General features: G+C 32.1%; 2 protein-coding genes across 2 annotated transcripts; both read right to left on the reverse strand.

The window, feature by feature from the left end:
* Positions 1-558: 558 nt before the first annotated feature.
* LOTGIDRAFT_172795 (hypothetical protein) lies at positions 559-13,758 on the reverse strand (the record flags this gene model as incomplete). Its single annotated transcript, XM_009049973.1, has 19 exons — positions 559-642; positions 1,271-1,408; positions 3,367-3,436; positions 3,714-3,802; positions 4,127-4,202; positions 4,516-4,601; positions 4,751-4,856; positions 5,067-5,141; positions 5,551-5,644; positions 7,463-7,594; positions 7,948-8,012; positions 8,372-8,374; positions 8,444-8,539; positions 8,968-9,108; positions 10,668-10,693; positions 11,194-11,311; positions 11,800-11,888; positions 12,495-12,665; positions 13,480-13,758. The coding sequence occupies 19 exons, from the start codon at positions 13,756-13,758 to the stop codon at positions 559-561; spliced, it is 1,938 nt and encodes a 645-aa protein (XP_009048221.1).
* Positions 13,759-17,508: 3,750 nt separating this feature from the next.
* Positions 17,509-18,905, reverse strand: LOTGIDRAFT_172796 (hypothetical protein; the record flags this gene model as incomplete). Its single annotated transcript, XM_009049974.1, has 5 exons — positions 17,509-17,735; positions 18,009-18,080; positions 18,316-18,414; positions 18,549-18,614; positions 18,767-18,905. The coding sequence occupies 5 exons, from the start codon at positions 18,903-18,905 to the stop codon at positions 17,509-17,511; spliced, it is 603 nt and encodes a 200-aa protein (XP_009048222.1).
* Between the last annotated feature and the right edge of the window lie 410 nt (positions 18,906-19,315).

Below are 19,315 nucleotides of genomic sequence, written 5' to 3' on the forward strand. Positions count from 1 at the left end.
ACAATCTGAATTGTTCAAATATATCTGGATGTTTTGAGTATATCTGAATTTTTCAAATAATTTGGATTTTTCAAATATATCTGGACATGTTAACACGATCTGAGTTATTCAAATATATCTGAATTTTTCACATAATTTGAATTTTTCAAATATATCTTGACATGTTTGCACAATCTGAATTGTTCAAATATATCTGGATGTTGTAAAAAATCTGAATTTTTTCAAATATACCCGGCATGATTACACAATCTGAATTATTCAAATATATCTGGATGCTTTAAACATATCTGTATTTATAAAATATATCTAGATGTTTTAAACATATCTGAATTATTCAAATATATCTGGATGTTTTAAACATATCTGAATTTTTCAAATATATTTGAATTTTACACAATCTGAATTATTCAAATAAATCTGAATCTAATTTCGGAACTTTGATTTTATGCTGTGTTATTCAGATAATACAAACAAAATTATTCAATCTTTTGGCAAGTTAAAAAACATATTTGGAAGTTATTTCTCTTTTGGCACTATTATTTTTTGCATTCGGAATATTCAAGACTTCATGCTGTTAGAAAACCTGTGAAAATATGGCAGATGAGCCAAATACTCAATTTTGGTAATTTGATCGGGTTTCATCTGGAATGAAAAAAAAAAATGAAAGGTTTAGATACTCAATAGACATTTTTAAATAATTTAACCTTTCAATTAACCAAAAAACAATGAAAATTGTAACAGACAAATATACAACTTATACAAATATAGAAACTCCAACAACAGAATATTTTCACTGTTAAAATCAATTATAGAGCAATATAGAAAAAACAAAACCTGAAACATGTTGTTACTCAGAGTTTCACCCTGTGCGTTCTTAAGACCTATTTCACAAGTAGTGCATAGAAACTATACAATTGCATACTATATAAATATAGAAACTATACAAAGATACAAACTATATAAATAAAGAAACTATAGAAACTATACAAAGATACAAACTTTTACAAATAATGTACCTTTACAGTATTACACATGTGCAAACACATACCAAAATTATGCCAATATAGTTTCTTGTCAAATAGAGACGCAATTCTCACCTGCCTGATATCTATATGCAACTTTGCTTGTCAACTCGACATCTCTATTTCGAGACATGATAAAACTATTAATACTTTTTTAGTATAATTTTAAGTGCACATCTTGACAATATTTGCCTCTGGCTCAAACATAGATAGTTTATTAGGAATTGCATACATAAATCTATACCAACCATGTTAACAGTGTCTATCATTTTAGACCAGGTTGTTGTGTCTTCTAAATTCACATCCCAAGCGGTAGATAAGATTTCTTTCAAAGACCTTAAAGATATTTTACCACTGTGATTTCTATCTACTGACTGGAACAGGTCCTGAAACATATCAATATCATTTTTAACTACCAAACACTAAAGGGATTGTAAAAAGCTTTTCTAAATTTAGAAATAAGAATTTAGAATTAAAAATTAAGAAATAGCAATGAAGAACATTGAATAAAAAGCCACTCTGCCTTCCATATCTCGGGAATCGATCGAAACATTGAATGGTGTAAATTGATGCTAACAGTGTCCCTATATTGTTATACTTTATCACTAATTTTCAAAAACAAAAGACAATAACTTATTTCAATCCATGTTTCAGATATAAAAGGAATCATGAAGAAGACTAGTTTGGAAATGTGGGTTTAATTTTCGACATTTATATTTGATTTGCAATGTAAGAAGAAAGCGAAGGGCAATGGTAGCAAATTTCATTAATTTGGGCTAGAGAGTTTAGAGGGGCACATTGTTAGTTTTTCAACCCTGCAGACCCCTGAATCATGGTGCAGTATTTTGTGAAAAGGTGCATTCCCAGAAGCATTAGACCTTTCGTTTGTGTAACAAAATCCCAGCGTTGGAGAAATTTGATTGGCTAGCGGTGTCATCAAACAAACGAATGTTCAAGAGGGCTGTCTTTAGTCTTCAGAAGTACTAGAAATCACATAATTCCTTTAAATATACTTCAAACTAGAAATTTTAGTCACTATTTCTATATATGTCTTTTCTATATATCACAAAGTATCCAAAATTGATGAGTTGTCATTTTAACATTCAAATGTGGATAGATGACTGATAGACTTATCTAAAACATTCCCTTTTCTGAGACTAAGGTAAGATTGGTCAAAGAAATGGCACAGCTATCCCTTGAATTAGAATGCAAATCTGAATTAATAGTAAGCCAGCACTTTATCATGTCTTGGCCTTGTTTTGATAACACTTAAAGGTGTGGTTCTCTCAAAAGTACTGAGTCATCAATAATTTTTAATAGTGCTATAAAAGTCAAAGGCTAATATTGTTAGTAAATTATAAGTTATGAACTATCATTTTCAATCATAATAATGATAAGGAAAGCCTTATTAAATTTTAATAGAGGATATACAATGCCCTACATGTACCAATCTATTTTCAGTTTTCAGAATGGTAAAAGTACAAAACATGATTTTTCAGAATTTTTATCAAAAATGGTAGTAATTGAGAACAAAAATTGCCATTTAACAAATCATACGAAAATTTGATGCTCCCTTTTTCTGACTCAATATCCAGAATCATATTGTGCAAATGCAGCCAAAAAGAGACAAAAAGATTTTCAAGGGAAATGTACTGGTATATTATATTTGAGTTTGGTTTACAGAAGTACATTATATCTTGACCTATGACATTGTAAAACCAATATGTTTTCAAGTGAATCCTCTGAAAATATAGACGGAAATACCAACTGGTGGTCAATTGTCATATTGGTCATATTTCATACAATTATAGCAGCAATAAAGCTAAATAATGTTTGAGTGAATTTTTTGATGACCTGGACCTATTGGTCACTGTCAATAATTAGAGTATATGATTGCAGGCAGTTCTAATTTAAGAATGTGTTCTCTGATCTCATGTAAAGAGTAGCCTACTGTTTAAAATATCCAAGTTTGATTGATTAGTATGTAGGTAACCTCACAAAAGTTTGACAGATGAACGGAATCAATCAAATATGACCATTACAGTGTCGCCAAAATGATTTTATGGTTTCGTTTTCCTTCCATTCATTAATATAACTGAAGGTCATAGGCTACTGTAACCTTTTTCAATTTTCACTGTGAATAAATGAATTATTTATGTTCTAGGCCAAGGCCCTATGTGTATTTCAGACTGTGTAACAAAGATCCCTCAACAGTTGGAATTTGAAAAAAAGTAGACTAATGCAGCAAAATTTCCCTCATCTCACACTGAATGGCAATGCACACTACCCGCTTGCCATGACGACCATTCCCCCCCGAAATATAAAGCCAACAAAATTATCTTACCACATAATGAATGATGAATTGTTTTAATTCTACATCATCTAAATCTTTAAACGCTTCTTTAGCTTCACCACTGAAATAGAACAATTTTATTTTAAAAAAAAACACATTGATGAGCACAAATTCTTGTAAAAAATTTCAAAATCTGTGCTAGGCTATATGTATTATTTCATTTTTTATTCTGTGTGTTAATACATTTGACACCCATGATCATGACAAATTCTTGTTTGAATCGTGTTCAAACAAATTTTGCCAACATAAATGTATAAGCTAACACTACACATTATAATATAATTGTACAGATCGAATGTTTTGAAAAAAAAATAATGGTATTTTTTTATAAAAACTACCTCAATTCATAAACAGTGTCTCCTAGTTTAGACATGTTGAGAAATTCATCTACACCAAAATATGTACTGGAACTTGTAATATCATATACCTATAAAACAGAAAATAATATAGACATGTACTTTAATTGTAGGTGAACCATATGTCAGATTTTACTCTTGAAATTTGATATGGGTAGCGGAAATTGAACTCTATCAGATTGACCTCTATCAGATTGACCACTAACTGTAGAATTGCCTTACTCAGTCAAGAGTTGCTAGGCTTGGCAAATAATGTTTTAGAACTCGATTAATAAACAGATCCAATTTGCATGTAGGTTACTTTCATGTGGAAACAATTCCAAACCAATATAAAAAGTAGAATATAAGAGCTTTCAGAAATGGCTGCCAATGTGGTAAAGGTACAAAACTTCTACCTGTTTCAGAAAGTTTTCTTGTTGTATAGTTATTTCTGATGGAAGCTCTTGTCTTAGTTGATCAAAGTCCAGGTGGCTGAAGTGGAAAATTCAAGTAAATGTTATTGAAAAGATCATGGAAGCATAAGAAGGCCTACCTTGTTCTGTTTCTAATTGCCTGACGAAGATTGTGTATCCAAAACGTGTGTCAACAGCATATGATGAGCTCTAGTCAAGCTGATCTGAGTCAAGAAAAGCGATACAGCAGAATATTCTGGTTTTGTCTTCTCACTCCTCTCAGAGAGTTTTCAAAGCCCATTATTGGAAAGTTAACACTGTGATTTCCAAAATTAACTGGCAAAAGTAATGTGTTCCAGCAACACCAGATAAGCACTATTTAAGTTACATACCCTGTAGAATCTGTGTTTAAAGAATGAAATTTCTGTCTGAGAGTTTCTTGCTGTTCTTCTGGTACAATTTCTGATAACTCTGTACCCTATTAAATAAGGAAATATATATTCAAAGGACTTTTTGATAATTATGAAAATACAGGCTTCATAATATCCAGAATTTTGTTATTTGACCGAGAGAAGACATCTGGTTAAAGAATGGCCCATACAAGTATTGAGAACACCATGTACATACCTTAAGAGGGTATGGTGTTTTACTAGGTGTTAAATAACCAGAAGGTGTTATTGTTAAACCAGCAGTAGGTGGAGGGGCACCAGGTGTTATCACATCTGTATTTGATCTGTAAACATAAAGGAAAAGGAGAATTGGTAAAAAATTTGAAACATCTTGATAAAATGATTTAGATGATATCACTGTTATCATCATTCTAATTTTTAGTTAGACGTATGTGATTCCTGCAATTCTACTAGAACCTGGCATCTTTTTCAAGGTGAGCAAAATTCTGACGACCTGGCCCAATATAAATTTCAATTGATTTGTAAATGTCTACCTTTCAGCTTCAGGTATTCTGACCACATCTTGTTTTTTCCTTTCATTTTCTTCTTCTTCTAATTGTCTTTCTTTACTATAAGTATAATTATAATCATAATTTTAAGCAATTTGAGAATTTTTTTCTGAAAGATTATGGGCAGGGTACAACAGCTTTGATTGTAGAGTTATGGCACCTGGCATAATATATTTTCACAATTGCATGTTTGTTCAATCCCACAAAAAGCAATTTTGGCATTGTGTTAATTTATAAGTTAACTAGACCAAGGTCTTAATAGGCATCTTTCAGTACATAATAACTTTACAGGATAGAGAGAAGATAAAAGGTTTAGATTTTACAAAAAATCTGCTTTTAGCCATTTTTCGAGACCTGTGAAGCACATTCCTCAAAAATTTTAATAAAAAAAAACATTCTCTGATCACAAGATTTGAGAAATGGTGACCTGTTGTAGAAACTTTTAGCTGTGGATATTTGATAAACTTACAGATGTTTATTTTGATCTTGTATCCATGATGCCGGACTTCTATTAAGACTAGGTAAGGCATTAGACCGGGAGAGAGAGGCATCCAAATCAAAACCTGAAATAAAACAATATACTTTCAATTTATTGCCAGATAGTCAAACAAGTTGGTTCATTGGTTCATTAAAAATCTCTTTTGGCAGCCATTATTTTTCACAGAACTATTTTCTATTTTTAAGATTCAATAAAAAATGGCAAATTTTGATTGAAAAACTGATTATTAAAATAAGTTAATACTGGTGGAGACAGCTTCACCATAACTTACAAAAACTATGATAAAATCCAGATTTTACAAAATACCATACATGTATACATGTAATAATTCAGTTGTTTCCAAAAAAATTTCCCCTTGTCTCAATATTCAATACTTTGGCATTATCATCTCAACTTGAGATTCTCAAGTGAGCTTACAATTGTTTTGCTCTCCATATGAGTGTGCAGAAATTCTTATCTTGCGTAATAAGCAAAGCAGGTAGCCTATATTTCTAATCATCAGTACTTAAAAAGCTTGTTCAATAAATGTTCAAATTATTCAAGCAACACAACCAAAAACACACAAACACAACACAAGTTGAAGAGAATAGTTTAGGAAAAGCTCTTAATATAAGCAGCATAGTTGCAAAGATAGAACACCACACACCAAATGCAGCAATTATAGAATATATATTTAGACATAGAATGAAGCATTTTCTGAAATACATCAAAAGAATTTTCATAGGAAGCCTAATTTTGACTTGAATGAAATAAAGAAACAACCAAATTTTTTCAGTTCAACTTGGCCAAACCTTTTGGCAATGATTTTTTCATGTTTATCACCCATTAACAGCTGGGTAGACTGGAATATTGAGGTGAGACAACATTCACATCCTGACAGTGATCAAAACCCATGACCACCATTTTTTTTAAACATAACGAAGCAAGTGACATCATATAAGGATTTCAAATCTCTAACTCAATGCGTTACAGCCCATCCTCAATAGGGTTAACATCATCTTCTGCTTTATTGTCGGAATCAAACAAGAGCCAAATGCTAACATAACCAATACATTTCATATACATGGCCGTTTTCATATACAGATATATTATAGCAGTAAAGACATTAAGCAGAATATATACATTTAAGTAAAGAACAGAAAGAAAGCAAGAGAAGAAGTTATTCTCTGCCTACTATTTTGATGTAATCTAGCTTTAAGACTTTCTATTCTTCTTTTCTCCTGTGACAGAAGAACAGCTGGTTCTTTTTTTCCAACTAATAGTTTATTAAAAAAAATAACAACTATCACTACCATTATGAACTACATGCATTATCAAAATGCAATCAAATAAAGTTACTTAAGAATTATCAAAAATAAAGCACTATGAGACCAAAAAAAGGGGAATATTACGAAAATGAAAATCAAATATTATATGATATTAGGACACTAAATTATGAAATTATTATATATATAATAGCCTTTAACAGTAATGTACAATTTGAATATCCTGTTACTTGTTTGAGAGCACCAGTATAGAAAGATTTTTACTGTTTGTGTTGTACCTTAGCTTGAAAATCTAATTGCAACAAATAGTTATGGATATCAACAAAGAAGCTCATTCCAATGGCACAAGAGTTAAAAACAAGTAAGTGTGGTGCATGTTCGAGGATTGCTGTTGAGGAAAACTGACTAAATGTCCAGGAAAAAAAATTTTCCTCACTGCACACTGCATGGAGTTACCTGTTTTCATTAGCCCAATAAGGAGTACACCCAATATTTTCATGTAATTTTATAACATAACGTTATGCCCATGAAAATGGTTTAACAAAAAGCTGCACTTTGTATCAAAAGAAACAAAATACTATCCCTGGCCTTCCCAAAGATGTAAACATTTGTCCTACCTAAATGTGGATTTCTGTTAATTTGTGGTAAAATATCTTTACGATGTGATTGTGGTAAAGACTCATTAAAAGATCTCTGTGTACTAACACCATAGGGTTTTCTTATTAAAGATGGAGGGGCGGAATTTGTTACTGAAAATAAAAAGCAAGTCACGTATAATAATAATTCATTTACTAGAGCATGCTTTTGATTCAGTAGTAGATTGCCAACCATAAAGTATACTAGCTAGTCACAGCTAGTTCCAGAACACCTGATGCCACTCTGTAAGTGGGTTTGTAAACTATGTGGTCCTTTCAAAGGGTTCACATAGTTGATATTTTTATTTTACAAACCAATAATGATGTCTTTTAGTGTCCCTGAGGTCAGTCTTCAATCTATTTGAGATCTAGATATCCACTACAAAAACTAAAAACCCATTCAGAGAGTTCACATAGCTAAGATTTTAGATTGTAGAATTCAAGAATTTAGTAAAAATAAAATTTACCATTATCATCATAATCATCAAATTCTGAAATCTGTGGTTGTCTTGGCTTTATTGAATTATGATTACTGCAAAATAAGACAAAAAGAAAAAGTCAACACAGAAATTCAAGTAATTTCAGAAATTTCGGAGCCAACAACAAATTAGTACCTAAAATGAAGTATAAGTCCTCTTATAAAAATTGATGGGACCATAGTTCACTTTATCCAAATACCTTTGTATGAGGCGGTGAATTTAACCAAGCAAAACAACCTTCTTTACAGCAAGAGGGATTGTTTGTGGTCATAATATTGATGAGTGTTGTGTGTGTGTCCATATTTACAAAACAAAACTTAAAAATGGCTACTAGCAAGTGCGTTGATTGGCTGGTTTGGAAATCGTGTAACAGGATGAATATTTATATCTGAGACTGAAATACAAGATTTACCTTCTAAAATGAAACACAGTAGAAATATTTAAAAGTGTGGAAGGGATAGTGTTTGAAAAAGCCTAATCTTACCTTGGTAAATGTATACCACGACCATGATAGAGATCTTTAGCATACTGTGGTAGGACCATTGCCTTTAGTCTTCTTATCTCTCTATTGATATCAAATCTGTAATATGAACAAAATCATTTTAGATTATAGAAGAAATGTGAACAATACAGAATTTGAAATCCTCAAAGTTTCTAACTAAGATTGGAACATAACTTTGATGTCATCGAGAATGGTTCTCAAATATCAAACATTTTGACAGAATTCTTCCAGAGATATCTTTGACCCTTGAAATTATGAAAATCAATGAATTATCTATAGTCAGTAGAATTCCACATGCAAACTTCAATACAACATAGGCCTACATGTGGACGAAACCGTACACTTGACATCACTTGCCTCAAAAAGCTCTAAAGTACTGATCTACAGCCACTTCCAAATCCGCTACAACACATCCGCTAGAACACAAAGACCTTCAGCTTCCATGAAAAGAGTTAAAGTTTCAAATGATACTGATATTCTTGAAGTTTGACGAGAAAACATCTCACCTTTCTTCAATATCTAAACGTTTACCACCCATACACATATCAAGTGGTAATCGATGTGGTAAAATTTCAGTTTTACGTCTGATATCTCTTAACCTCTCTAAACTCTCTATTTCAGCTATTAATCTATCTCTCTGGGACATACTGAAATAAAATGAAATATAATGAAATATAATGAAATATACTGAAATATAATGAAATATAATGAAATATAATGAAATATAATGAAATATAATGAAATATAATGAACTAAAATTGAAAACGAAATTAAAATCAAAAATTAGAATGAAAATGACCCATGTGTAGTTAATTGAAAAATTTAATTCATTCATTCATACACTTATTCATTTCTTCATTTATTCATTCATGTCTATTTTTCACCTATTTTTGTTTTATTAATATACATTCATTTATTCATTCATTCTTATATACACATCATTACATAATTCATCTATTTCATTCATTCATTTATTCATTCTATTCTTTGATCAATCAATTCGTTAATTTATTTTTTCTATTCTTTAATTAAGTAATTCGTTCATTTATTCATTCTATTCTTTGATTCATTTATTCATTATATTCTTTAATTAATTTGTTTATTTATTCATTGTATTCTTCAATTAATTAATCAATTCATTCATTCATTCATTTATTCATTCTGTTATTTAATTAAGTAATTCATTCATTTATTTATTATATTCTTTAAGTAATTCGTTCATTTATTCATTCTGTTATTTAATTAAGTAATTCATTCATTTATTTATTATATTCTTTAAGTATTCGTTCATTTATTCATTCTATTCTTTAATTAAGTAATTCATTCATTTATTTATTCATTCTATTCTTTAATTAAGTAATTCATTCATTTATTCATTCTATTTTTTAATTGATTAATTAATTAATTCATTCATTCATTATATTCTTTAATCAATTCATTTATTCATTTAATTCATATCATTCATTTGATCAGTATATTTTTTTAATTTATTCATTCTATCCTTACACTAATTCATTCATTTATTCATACACTTTTACGTTTACGTCTTAAATCAATACATAAATAGATTCTTGCATTCATTCAGTTGATCAATTAATTCATTCATAATGTCATAATAAATGGTCAGTATTGTCATGTTATATTGTGATTAATGATAATAATATAACAGTAATAAGTTATAATACTTGTTATAAATCTAATATATTATATCAATAGGGCAATACAATAGTTTTTTATTGTTTTATATTACCACTTAGTTCAGGCTATTGACCTACATTGATTTTATTGACAAAAAATTCAATCATATCTGTCATATAGTGGTTAGGAAAACAATCTCATTTCTGGTCCATGAGCAAAAAAATATTAGTTTTTATGTCCAACTTTACTCCACTATAAACAACGCTAAAGGAGGAATGGGTAACACCATGCAGTGTGCAATGAGAGATATTTTGCCTAGTTCTCCAAATTTCGATTTTTCTTACTTTGTTCAACAACAGTGGAGTTTTAACTTTCAAACCGTCTTCATTAGCTCACATCTTGAAGAAAAGTAGGACGTAAAACTCCATTCATTTCATTTTAATTTTCAAACCTAGCTGTCCTGATGAGGATTGTGTATCTGAGATGTGCTAGTAGAATGTGAAGAGATTATCATGCATTCTTCTGATTATCAAGATCAATAACTAGAATGAAATTCGTTCCTACCTACCTGTCAAAAGATCTGCTGGTATCCCACTGAAAAGCAAGAAAATCTCAACTTAACACACACTTTAAGGCAAAGGAGTTGAAAAGATGAATCAAACTTAGCGATCTTCTCTAATCCATTTGATCAATAGTACCTTAGTCTTAGTCTTAGTCACAGCTTTGACATCACCCGTTTGAAGAGATATGAACACAAAATATTCCAAAGTAAGGTTTGATTTTTTCTCGGCTTCAGTTCTTTAACAAAAATCTGACTCAATTCTGTAGCATACATATTCATCAAACTATGTAATGGCACGCTGCTTTCATTTTGTTTACGTTCGCAAGCAAAGTGTCATAATGAGTGACTTGTTTTGATTGGCCGAAATTTGCTACCAATAGAGTAGGGCCAATTTTGATTGGATATTATTTAGCTATGAATATGTAATTTTTCTCACTTGTTTTACCACGGCCCTGAGGAAGTATGATGAAATGGGGTGTGGTTTGGACACGATGCTGTAGGATATAATATCTATGCAATGAAGATAACTTACGTTATATCGTTGTGTATGTAAAGCCTGACCACGTTTACCAGAATATAAATTATCTAAAGTATTAAAGGTGTCCTGATGACGTTTTGATATTGGCATGTTCTTCATAACTGTTGATGATCTGAAATAGACACATCTTGCTTATGTCAATATCTTTGAGGACTGGTTGTAGTTTATTCAAATAGATGCTTTGGCAACACTGTAGCACAATCCAAGTCAAAATGAAGCGATTTTGTATTTGTGAATTTAAAATACAAAAATGAAAAAATTTGGTCTTTTTTTTTCAAATATGAAAGTGATAAAATGTGGTTGTTTCTTTCTCTCAAAATGGAGTGTAGATCATCAGAGAGCTTGGAATCCTATACATCATTTGTATGGATTTTTTTTTAGAATAAAAATGTGGTGCATTTTTAAGCTGTAATCTTCTTGACTTTAATGAAATTTGGTGATCTTGATTAAGTCTCAAACTCAAATGAAAAAATTCACCAACAATCTTGGAAGCATCTTTCAAAAGTGTTCTTGTAAGGCCATGGAGGTGTTTACAAGGACCAGCTAGCAGAAATGCATTGAAAAATAGGTTCCTCAACTTTACATTGATAATATACTTACAAAAAATCCTGAGATTTAAATGGGGCTGGTTGAGGGTTAATTTCTTCTGGTTCTTCTGGTCTAGAGGTCAGACCATCCATCTGTCGTATCTACCAAAATAATCAATATAACAATATAATCCTCTAAATACCAGAGATCAATTTCAGCCAAAAGGATCACTTTGCAGAATTAGAATCTGACAGTTGGTTCCATTACAATTCAACAAATGTTTTGTATCTTGAATATAGTAGGCCTAGTCTAAATATTTACCGGCTGATAGAGCTCATTTTCAACTATATATAATCTGACATATAGTTCTACTACAATTCAATAATAATTTAATCTTATATTTAAAATGTAACAACATAAGCATAACCCTTGTCAATCATACAACTGAATTATTTTAAGAAAATATGGTAGTAGGCTAATTTTCAAGCAAAAAGATAAAGTTTTGACCTACCACAACACATTTTAGCTTAGTTCCCTCTAAAATAAACTGAGAAATGACCGGCATGTCAAAATTCAATGTTAATGGTGAAAATATTTAAATTTTGTTAAAACAATTATAAGTTTGTCTACACTCCATTTTGTCCTTAGTTACGCTATCAAATCAGAGGAGCCTCAATTTAATACATTTAAAGAGACATGTCAAGGTATAGTAGTATACCATAAAATTGTGTTCCGTCATTTAATTTCCTGAGATGTGTGGTTCTTACATTCCAAAAAAGTTGACCAGTGTCTATCACAAATGCCATACATTCCAACCAAGTGGTTTTTGGGATAGCATCATCATAATCTGGTATATTTTTCGCACCACAAATAAAACAACTATAAAACCTCTCTTTAAATTGATTACAGGGCCCCACAGTAAAAGATATAATATAACCCTATATTAAACAATAGATATATGTGTAATATGATCTATATTAGATAAATACTCCGTATGATATGATCAAACAAGCGGTGAAGTGTATCAGGTGATCTAATCCTACTAAAACCAACTACTGTTTGACATCAAGGTTACCACACAGTTTTTTCACTCTATTTCTAATCCATTTTTAATGGATTTATTATGTTCAATTTTTTATTTTTGTCAAAGGGATATCATCGCCTTACTATTCATTTTTTAGCTTTCTGTAACACTTCTCAAAATTTGAAACGGAATTCGGCTTCCCTATAATTCTTTCATTACATCAATCATTAAAGGGGAACAGTCTGCATTTTCGGGGAAAGATTTGGGTCTAGAATATAATCATGTAGGCCTAAATAGTCTTCAGAAATATACATGAAAAATCAGTTCAAAACTACCTCCTAGATACACGAAAAATCCCTTCAAACTAGGAGGTAGTTTTGAAGGGATTTTTCGTGTATATTTCTGAAGACTATTTAGGTTATATATCATATATAAGTCATCATGTTAACTTTTTTACGTGGAAAATTCTGGACATACATGGATTTGAAGGCTCCAATTTCGATAGTGAGCTATAAACACTATTACTGATTAGCTTGGCTAAAAAATTACCGTTTCTGAGACTAAGGTACGATTAATCAAACGTGTCCCTTTAAAGGGGGGGTGGGCGAAATATTTGAGGTCCAAGTTATGAGATTTTTGCGTGAAAAATATGACCCCTCTGCACCCCCTTTGGCTCTGCCACGGCATTCATCCCATATAATTGCTTGTATACTGAAAATAATTCTTACCACAGAACCTCCAGCATAGCGTCGTCGTCGTGGTGTGTTGGGATCTAGACGTGGTAGATTGATATTGTCTATGATATAAGGTACTGCTTTATTCTGCTGATGATTTGGTGAGGTATGTCTACGATTCCGATCTGTTTTCAAACCTTTTATACTCCCTGTCACAGTGGTGTTGGTCTTCTCCCGACTACGATAAGACTTGCTGGCCTCAGATATATCAGACCGTATTGGAAGAAAGGGAAACATTTCGGAATTCATGGATAACTGGTCATGTTTCATCATTTCAGCTTTGAATTTCTCACTCCCAAATTTTATTGAATTTATACTTAGGCCTACATGTAACACATGGAATGTCTGCCAATTTTAAGATGTTTTTTTTTCAGAATTTTCAATCAAAGATTTGAAAAATACAAAGGTCGCATGGTATTAGTATATTTTTTCTGCTAATTTTGGTATAAATTGTTTTAAAAGTTCATATAACTTATAGAAAATTCTAAAAGCTTATCAGTTGAATATTTCCATATAATTTGTAGGTCTTTGACATCTTAAACCATTTCCTCGATCAAAATTCATAATCCATCCATAGTCAATATCAAAAACATTATATCATTATGATTTGAATAATGGTCAATGCCAAGCGCATAACTCAATAAGCCATATAGCCATGGAAAAAAACCGTTTTTACACAATGGCATAAAATGTATCACTATGTTGCCAAATTCAGTCACTATAACTTTTCCTAGATTAAACTTTTTAAACTCGGCAAATTCACACTTGAAACTGTGATAAAAACACTTAAAACGTCAGTAAATCACTTAAAAGATAAACAAATTTACTATTTAATGGTTCATTTTTGTCACTTAGTCGTGTGAGTTGTTTACATGTCTCAATACTTTCACTTTCTCTTCCGTTGATAAGAACGCTTTCACTTAGCGCATGCGTACTATTGATTATTAGCTTAAAGGAATTGATACTTGTAGTTAATTTATTATATATCCATATGAATTGTCGCTCATTCCGTCCACAATTGTCAATAAACAGTCAAAAAGGCGCAATTCTTGGCGGATTTAGACGAAAATTGGTGGAATTGTTTATTATCATTGAAGGATGAACTCTATTAGCCCTTGTCGAAGCTTAGTGTATGTGTGGAAAAAAAAAATCGAAAAATATTCAATATGGGTTTTGCCCTTGTTTCTTAAAAATGCGTTAATTCTTTTAGCCCGTAAACAATTTAGAAGGCACAATTCTCGATTGATTTTGAAGAAACTTGGTGTATATGTTTATTATCTTTATCTTTATGTCCGTCTGTTCAATAGATCGTGAATATCAAATATAGGCCTAATCCAGTGGTTCAAGTTTAACCACGTTATTGATCGAGAATATCCAATATGATCCAGTAGTTCAAGTTGAACCACTTTATTGATCGTAAATATAAAATAGGAACTAGTGGTTCGAGGGGTCTTGAAGCTTGAATGATTCTACTTAGTTCAACCACTTGTTATTGATCGTGGATAATAAATATCATCGGTGTTCAAGGGGTCTTGAAGAAATGATTATCCTTCTAAGTTAATTAACCTGTGTCTTTCAAATATTGTATAGTGCATTGAGTTAAATCTAGATAAAAGGCCATGGTTCGCCGATTTCGGAGGTTGATTTGGATCTTGAATATTTGTAACTATTCATAATTTTCAGAAGTAGGCCTACCGCAATGTCAGCAGGAAAATCGCAATCGCATAATTTCTGCCAAACTCTTTGATATCTCGTGGATTATCTTCCTGACCTGAAAAATATACAGAAACAATTATAAAATACTTGACAGTAATAACGATAGGCCTATACATAACATTTCATTGAATCCAGAAAAGAATTAAGGACAAAAGAGAGTCTAATTTCTAGAAATACCACTAACCTGTCGTACCGGTATCTGATCTATTCCATCAAAACGTCCTCCATCACCTCGTTTACTTACAAATCCAGTAATACCTCCTGATATCCTAATAGGTTCTATTTTATCATCTATGGTAGCCTATTTAGCTTTTATTTGATCATTTTCATGGATTTTTTTGGTCTCCTATATTTGATACCATTGGCATGTTTGCCAACGCTGCCTTCTCTATCGCAGTCTTCTGACGATTTGCCTAACTGACTCCATGTTGAAAATGGACATTTAGGTGAGGATGTCGAGTAGGGATCACAAAATAATAGCTATTTTTTCACAAGTGTAGGAGAGTATAACACATATCATCATCATATTTATGAAAACTTACATCACATAGAAAAGAGTTGTCGCGCATTACTACACCGTCGCCAGATTTGACGATGCATTTCCACGCTACACACCGTGACATTCCGTCGCAAGACAACGCCAGAATGGCAGAAACCTACTTCAAACGGCTTCAATAAACTACGTCAAGTAAGCTTAGGTCTACATGTAGTGGGATTCCTACGCCAGAAAACGAAACAAATAAATCTAGCTTAAAACATTTGGAATAAACAACCAGACTCCCTCTATGGCCTACAATATACTTGGTTTTTGTGGTCTGAAACTTAGCTCTGTCATGTCAAGAGTTATCTTTCTGTAGAGCTCTTCTGTCTGTAGAGATTAAAAAATTAGTTTCTTCACAGCAATGATCCAGCAATGAAGCCATCAAATTCATTTCTCTTCTCAAAACTAGGGCTTAGTCAACCAAAACGTATGTTTATGTCTGATCATATAGGATAAGCCTCTCATGATATGAATGTCACAGAATTCATCATTTCTATTGCAATTTTTTATGCTGTGACTGTGAAATCTTTTTCCCAAAATACAATGGCGCCAAATTATGCATAGACCACGCAGGTCAGTTTTCCCGTCAAACCATGCACATGCTGCAGTATATTTTAACCAACTAGATCTATGAATTATTTTTGCAATTTCTTATCAATGCCTGGAATGTCCATTTGTGAAACTCGCTTTTACGAAATTATTTTGTACGGAAACCCATGACTGCTATAATAGGCCTATGATTAAGTGTGTCCTTTACAATTTCCGTTTTGTACATCCTTGCCCTTTTTGTACTTTCAGCTTTTTACGGTTATGATTGCATCAGGATAGGCCTTCAAGAATACAAGGGATGAAAATTCTGTTATAACCAATCGTCCGTTTACACTCATTGTTAGGAATTAAGATCCACCACGTGGGCGAGGCATTACAAAATCAGTATTTTATCCAATCACAATTCTTAATTTAATTCCTGTATGGAAAATATCAATTCCCAAAATATCACTAGTACCAGAATGTTCCAGACAGGCGTACTTTTATCGGGAACCTCGAATACACAGGAATCTGATCTTTGTGCAACTATTGAGACACCAAAACTTTCCATTGGGCTCACTTACAGATATAAGTACCGGTATGCTATTTCATTAAATGGAAATTTTCGGTGGAGGTACGGGCGACCATCTTGTTGTGCTTTTCCCATGGAACCCCGGTATCAAGAACACTATTCCTATAGAACCTAGTATTAGAATATACCAGAAGTGGTATTACAAACAAATGTTCTTTATCGAAACATTGACTAGTTGAAAAAATGTGCAATTTTTTAGCCTTCAACAAATTTACAACATAACCAAGTGACTAGGGCTCTGTGCAGTTTTCAACAACTAAGTCATCAACGCTCTCAAATACAGAGTAAAGTATGCTTCAAAAATTAGAATTTTCATGATCTAGTGGTTTAAGTGGTCTTGAAGCTTGAATGATTCCACTAAGTTGAACCACCTGAGGGTAGGGGCCGTTACCAATAAATAACTGCCTAAATACGCCACTAGGTCTAACGGATGGGGGTTGTTGAACTAACGCCCCTCCCCCTGTTTTATGTATTATGTGCATCAATTGATTGCAAACTACTTACGGTATGAGTTTCTTTGTTTTGTAGGTATTTTCTTATCTCCATAATCTGCACGGATCTCAACTTAAACCCACAATATTCACACATTATACAAATTACAACAAAATGATGAATCAATAATTTACTTTAATGATTATGATATATTTTACATCATATACAGAGTAGCTATCATCTTCTTTAGTATCAATTGTAAGCTCTGATACAGCACAAAGACATTGTCATTAACATCTTGTTTGTGCTTTTCTTCCTCTTCTTTCTCTGTTATTTTCTCAATCTGTCTGGCTCGAATCTTCTTCAAAACTGAATAAAACTGTTCTTCTTCCGGTTTACAGTTTAAAATAATCAAACGGCATTGACGAATCATTTTACCATCTGGAATTATAAACACGAGTCATTTCGAAGTGAAATAAATTCAATGTTTATGCTTTACTGCTGTGTACATTATTGGAATGATCTTGGCATCTAGGTAAGTCTGATAGCTCCAATCGATTTAAATAAAACTTCAGGAACTCTACCAACCGCCAATTGCTCAACTAGTTGATTCGGGGCCCGTAGACTTAAGTGGGATTTTTTTCAAAGCCACTGCCAACCGCAGTTGCTAGTTCTGGCGCAATAGGTATCAATAATAACCATAAAATCATTTACCTTCAGTTGTTACGGCGGTCTGTCGATTTCCTTTGAGGAATATGACCGGTTTTTCGTCTAAATTCAGAAAAGCTGAAATTGATACTTAATTAGGAGTTTTCAACCTTTCTTTTTCATTTACCTCTTTCAGGATCCTTGATCGATTGCATTATTCACTCCCGCTATTAATCGCTATTCGCGATTAGTGACGTCTACTATAGTGTTTTAACCAATATCAGTCTTGAGTAGTTCAGATTTGTTGAACAGACCTCCAGTTCTTTTCCTCTCATATATCAGTCGTTTTGAAGGTAAGTAAGCAAGTCTATACTTTTTGCCCAAATGTAACATTTGACCTCATCTTCTGCGTTGTTAAAATCATCAAATACTGTTGTCAACCTCTTTGATACCTCGAGGATATCTTCCTGACCTGAAAAATATACAGAAACAAAGGTTAAACACTTGAGAGTAAAATTGATATACAAGACATTTGATTGAATCCAGAAAAATATTGACCAAGGACAAAATAAAGTATTTTTTCTAGAAATACCAGTATCAACTAACCTGTAGTATCTATTGCAAATAAACTTCCTCCGTCACCTCGTTTTCTTATAAATCCAGTGTTATTTCCTAAAATCCTAATGAATTCTATTTTGTTATCTATGGTGAAGGCATTTATTTCATCGTTTTCAACGAATTTTTTTGGTCGCCTATATTTTATCAGGTCGGCATGTTTGCCAACATTGCCTTCTCCGTTGCTGTATTTTATTGATTTGCCTAACTGACTGATTGTTGAAACTGGATTTCTCCGTCTGTCTTTCCATCAGTTGTTTCTTTATCAGAGGTACTTGGTACTTCTTTTTCACCCTTATCTCCTTGTCCTTTAGATTCTTGATCGTATTTTCTTCTATCGGTTTGCATGTTGTATTACCTACGACCATTATACCACTGTGTATGCCTGGTATCCTACAAGTATTCCAGTGTAAGCGTTTATTTGGTGGAGGTCTAGTAGCATTGCCGAGTTAACCGACACCATAATGTTGGTAGTAATGTCCCCGGGGAGCACTCTCCCAATTGTAATTTTGATGGTATTCATTACCTGAAATTAGAAAGACAACTAAAGATAGGCCTGATGTTTACAACTTGTACGGAATTCTTTGTGTATGGTTGAATATTTAATAAACGTTATCAATTCAGATGGAATTTACTTACATGTAACACTATGCTTTTTTCGGTATCGCATAGTATATATTTTGTACATTGTACCACTAAATCCACTATAAAGAAATATTGTTTTAAAAAAAAACATTTGTGTTCTAACAGAACTATCA

This window comes from Lottia gigantea (assembly GCF_000327385.1).
Source record: "Lottia gigantea unplaced genomic scaffold LOTGIsca_142, whole genome shotgun sequence".
NCBI classification, from domain to species: domain Eukaryota; kingdom Metazoa; phylum Mollusca; class Gastropoda; family Lottiidae; genus Lottia; species Lottia gigantea.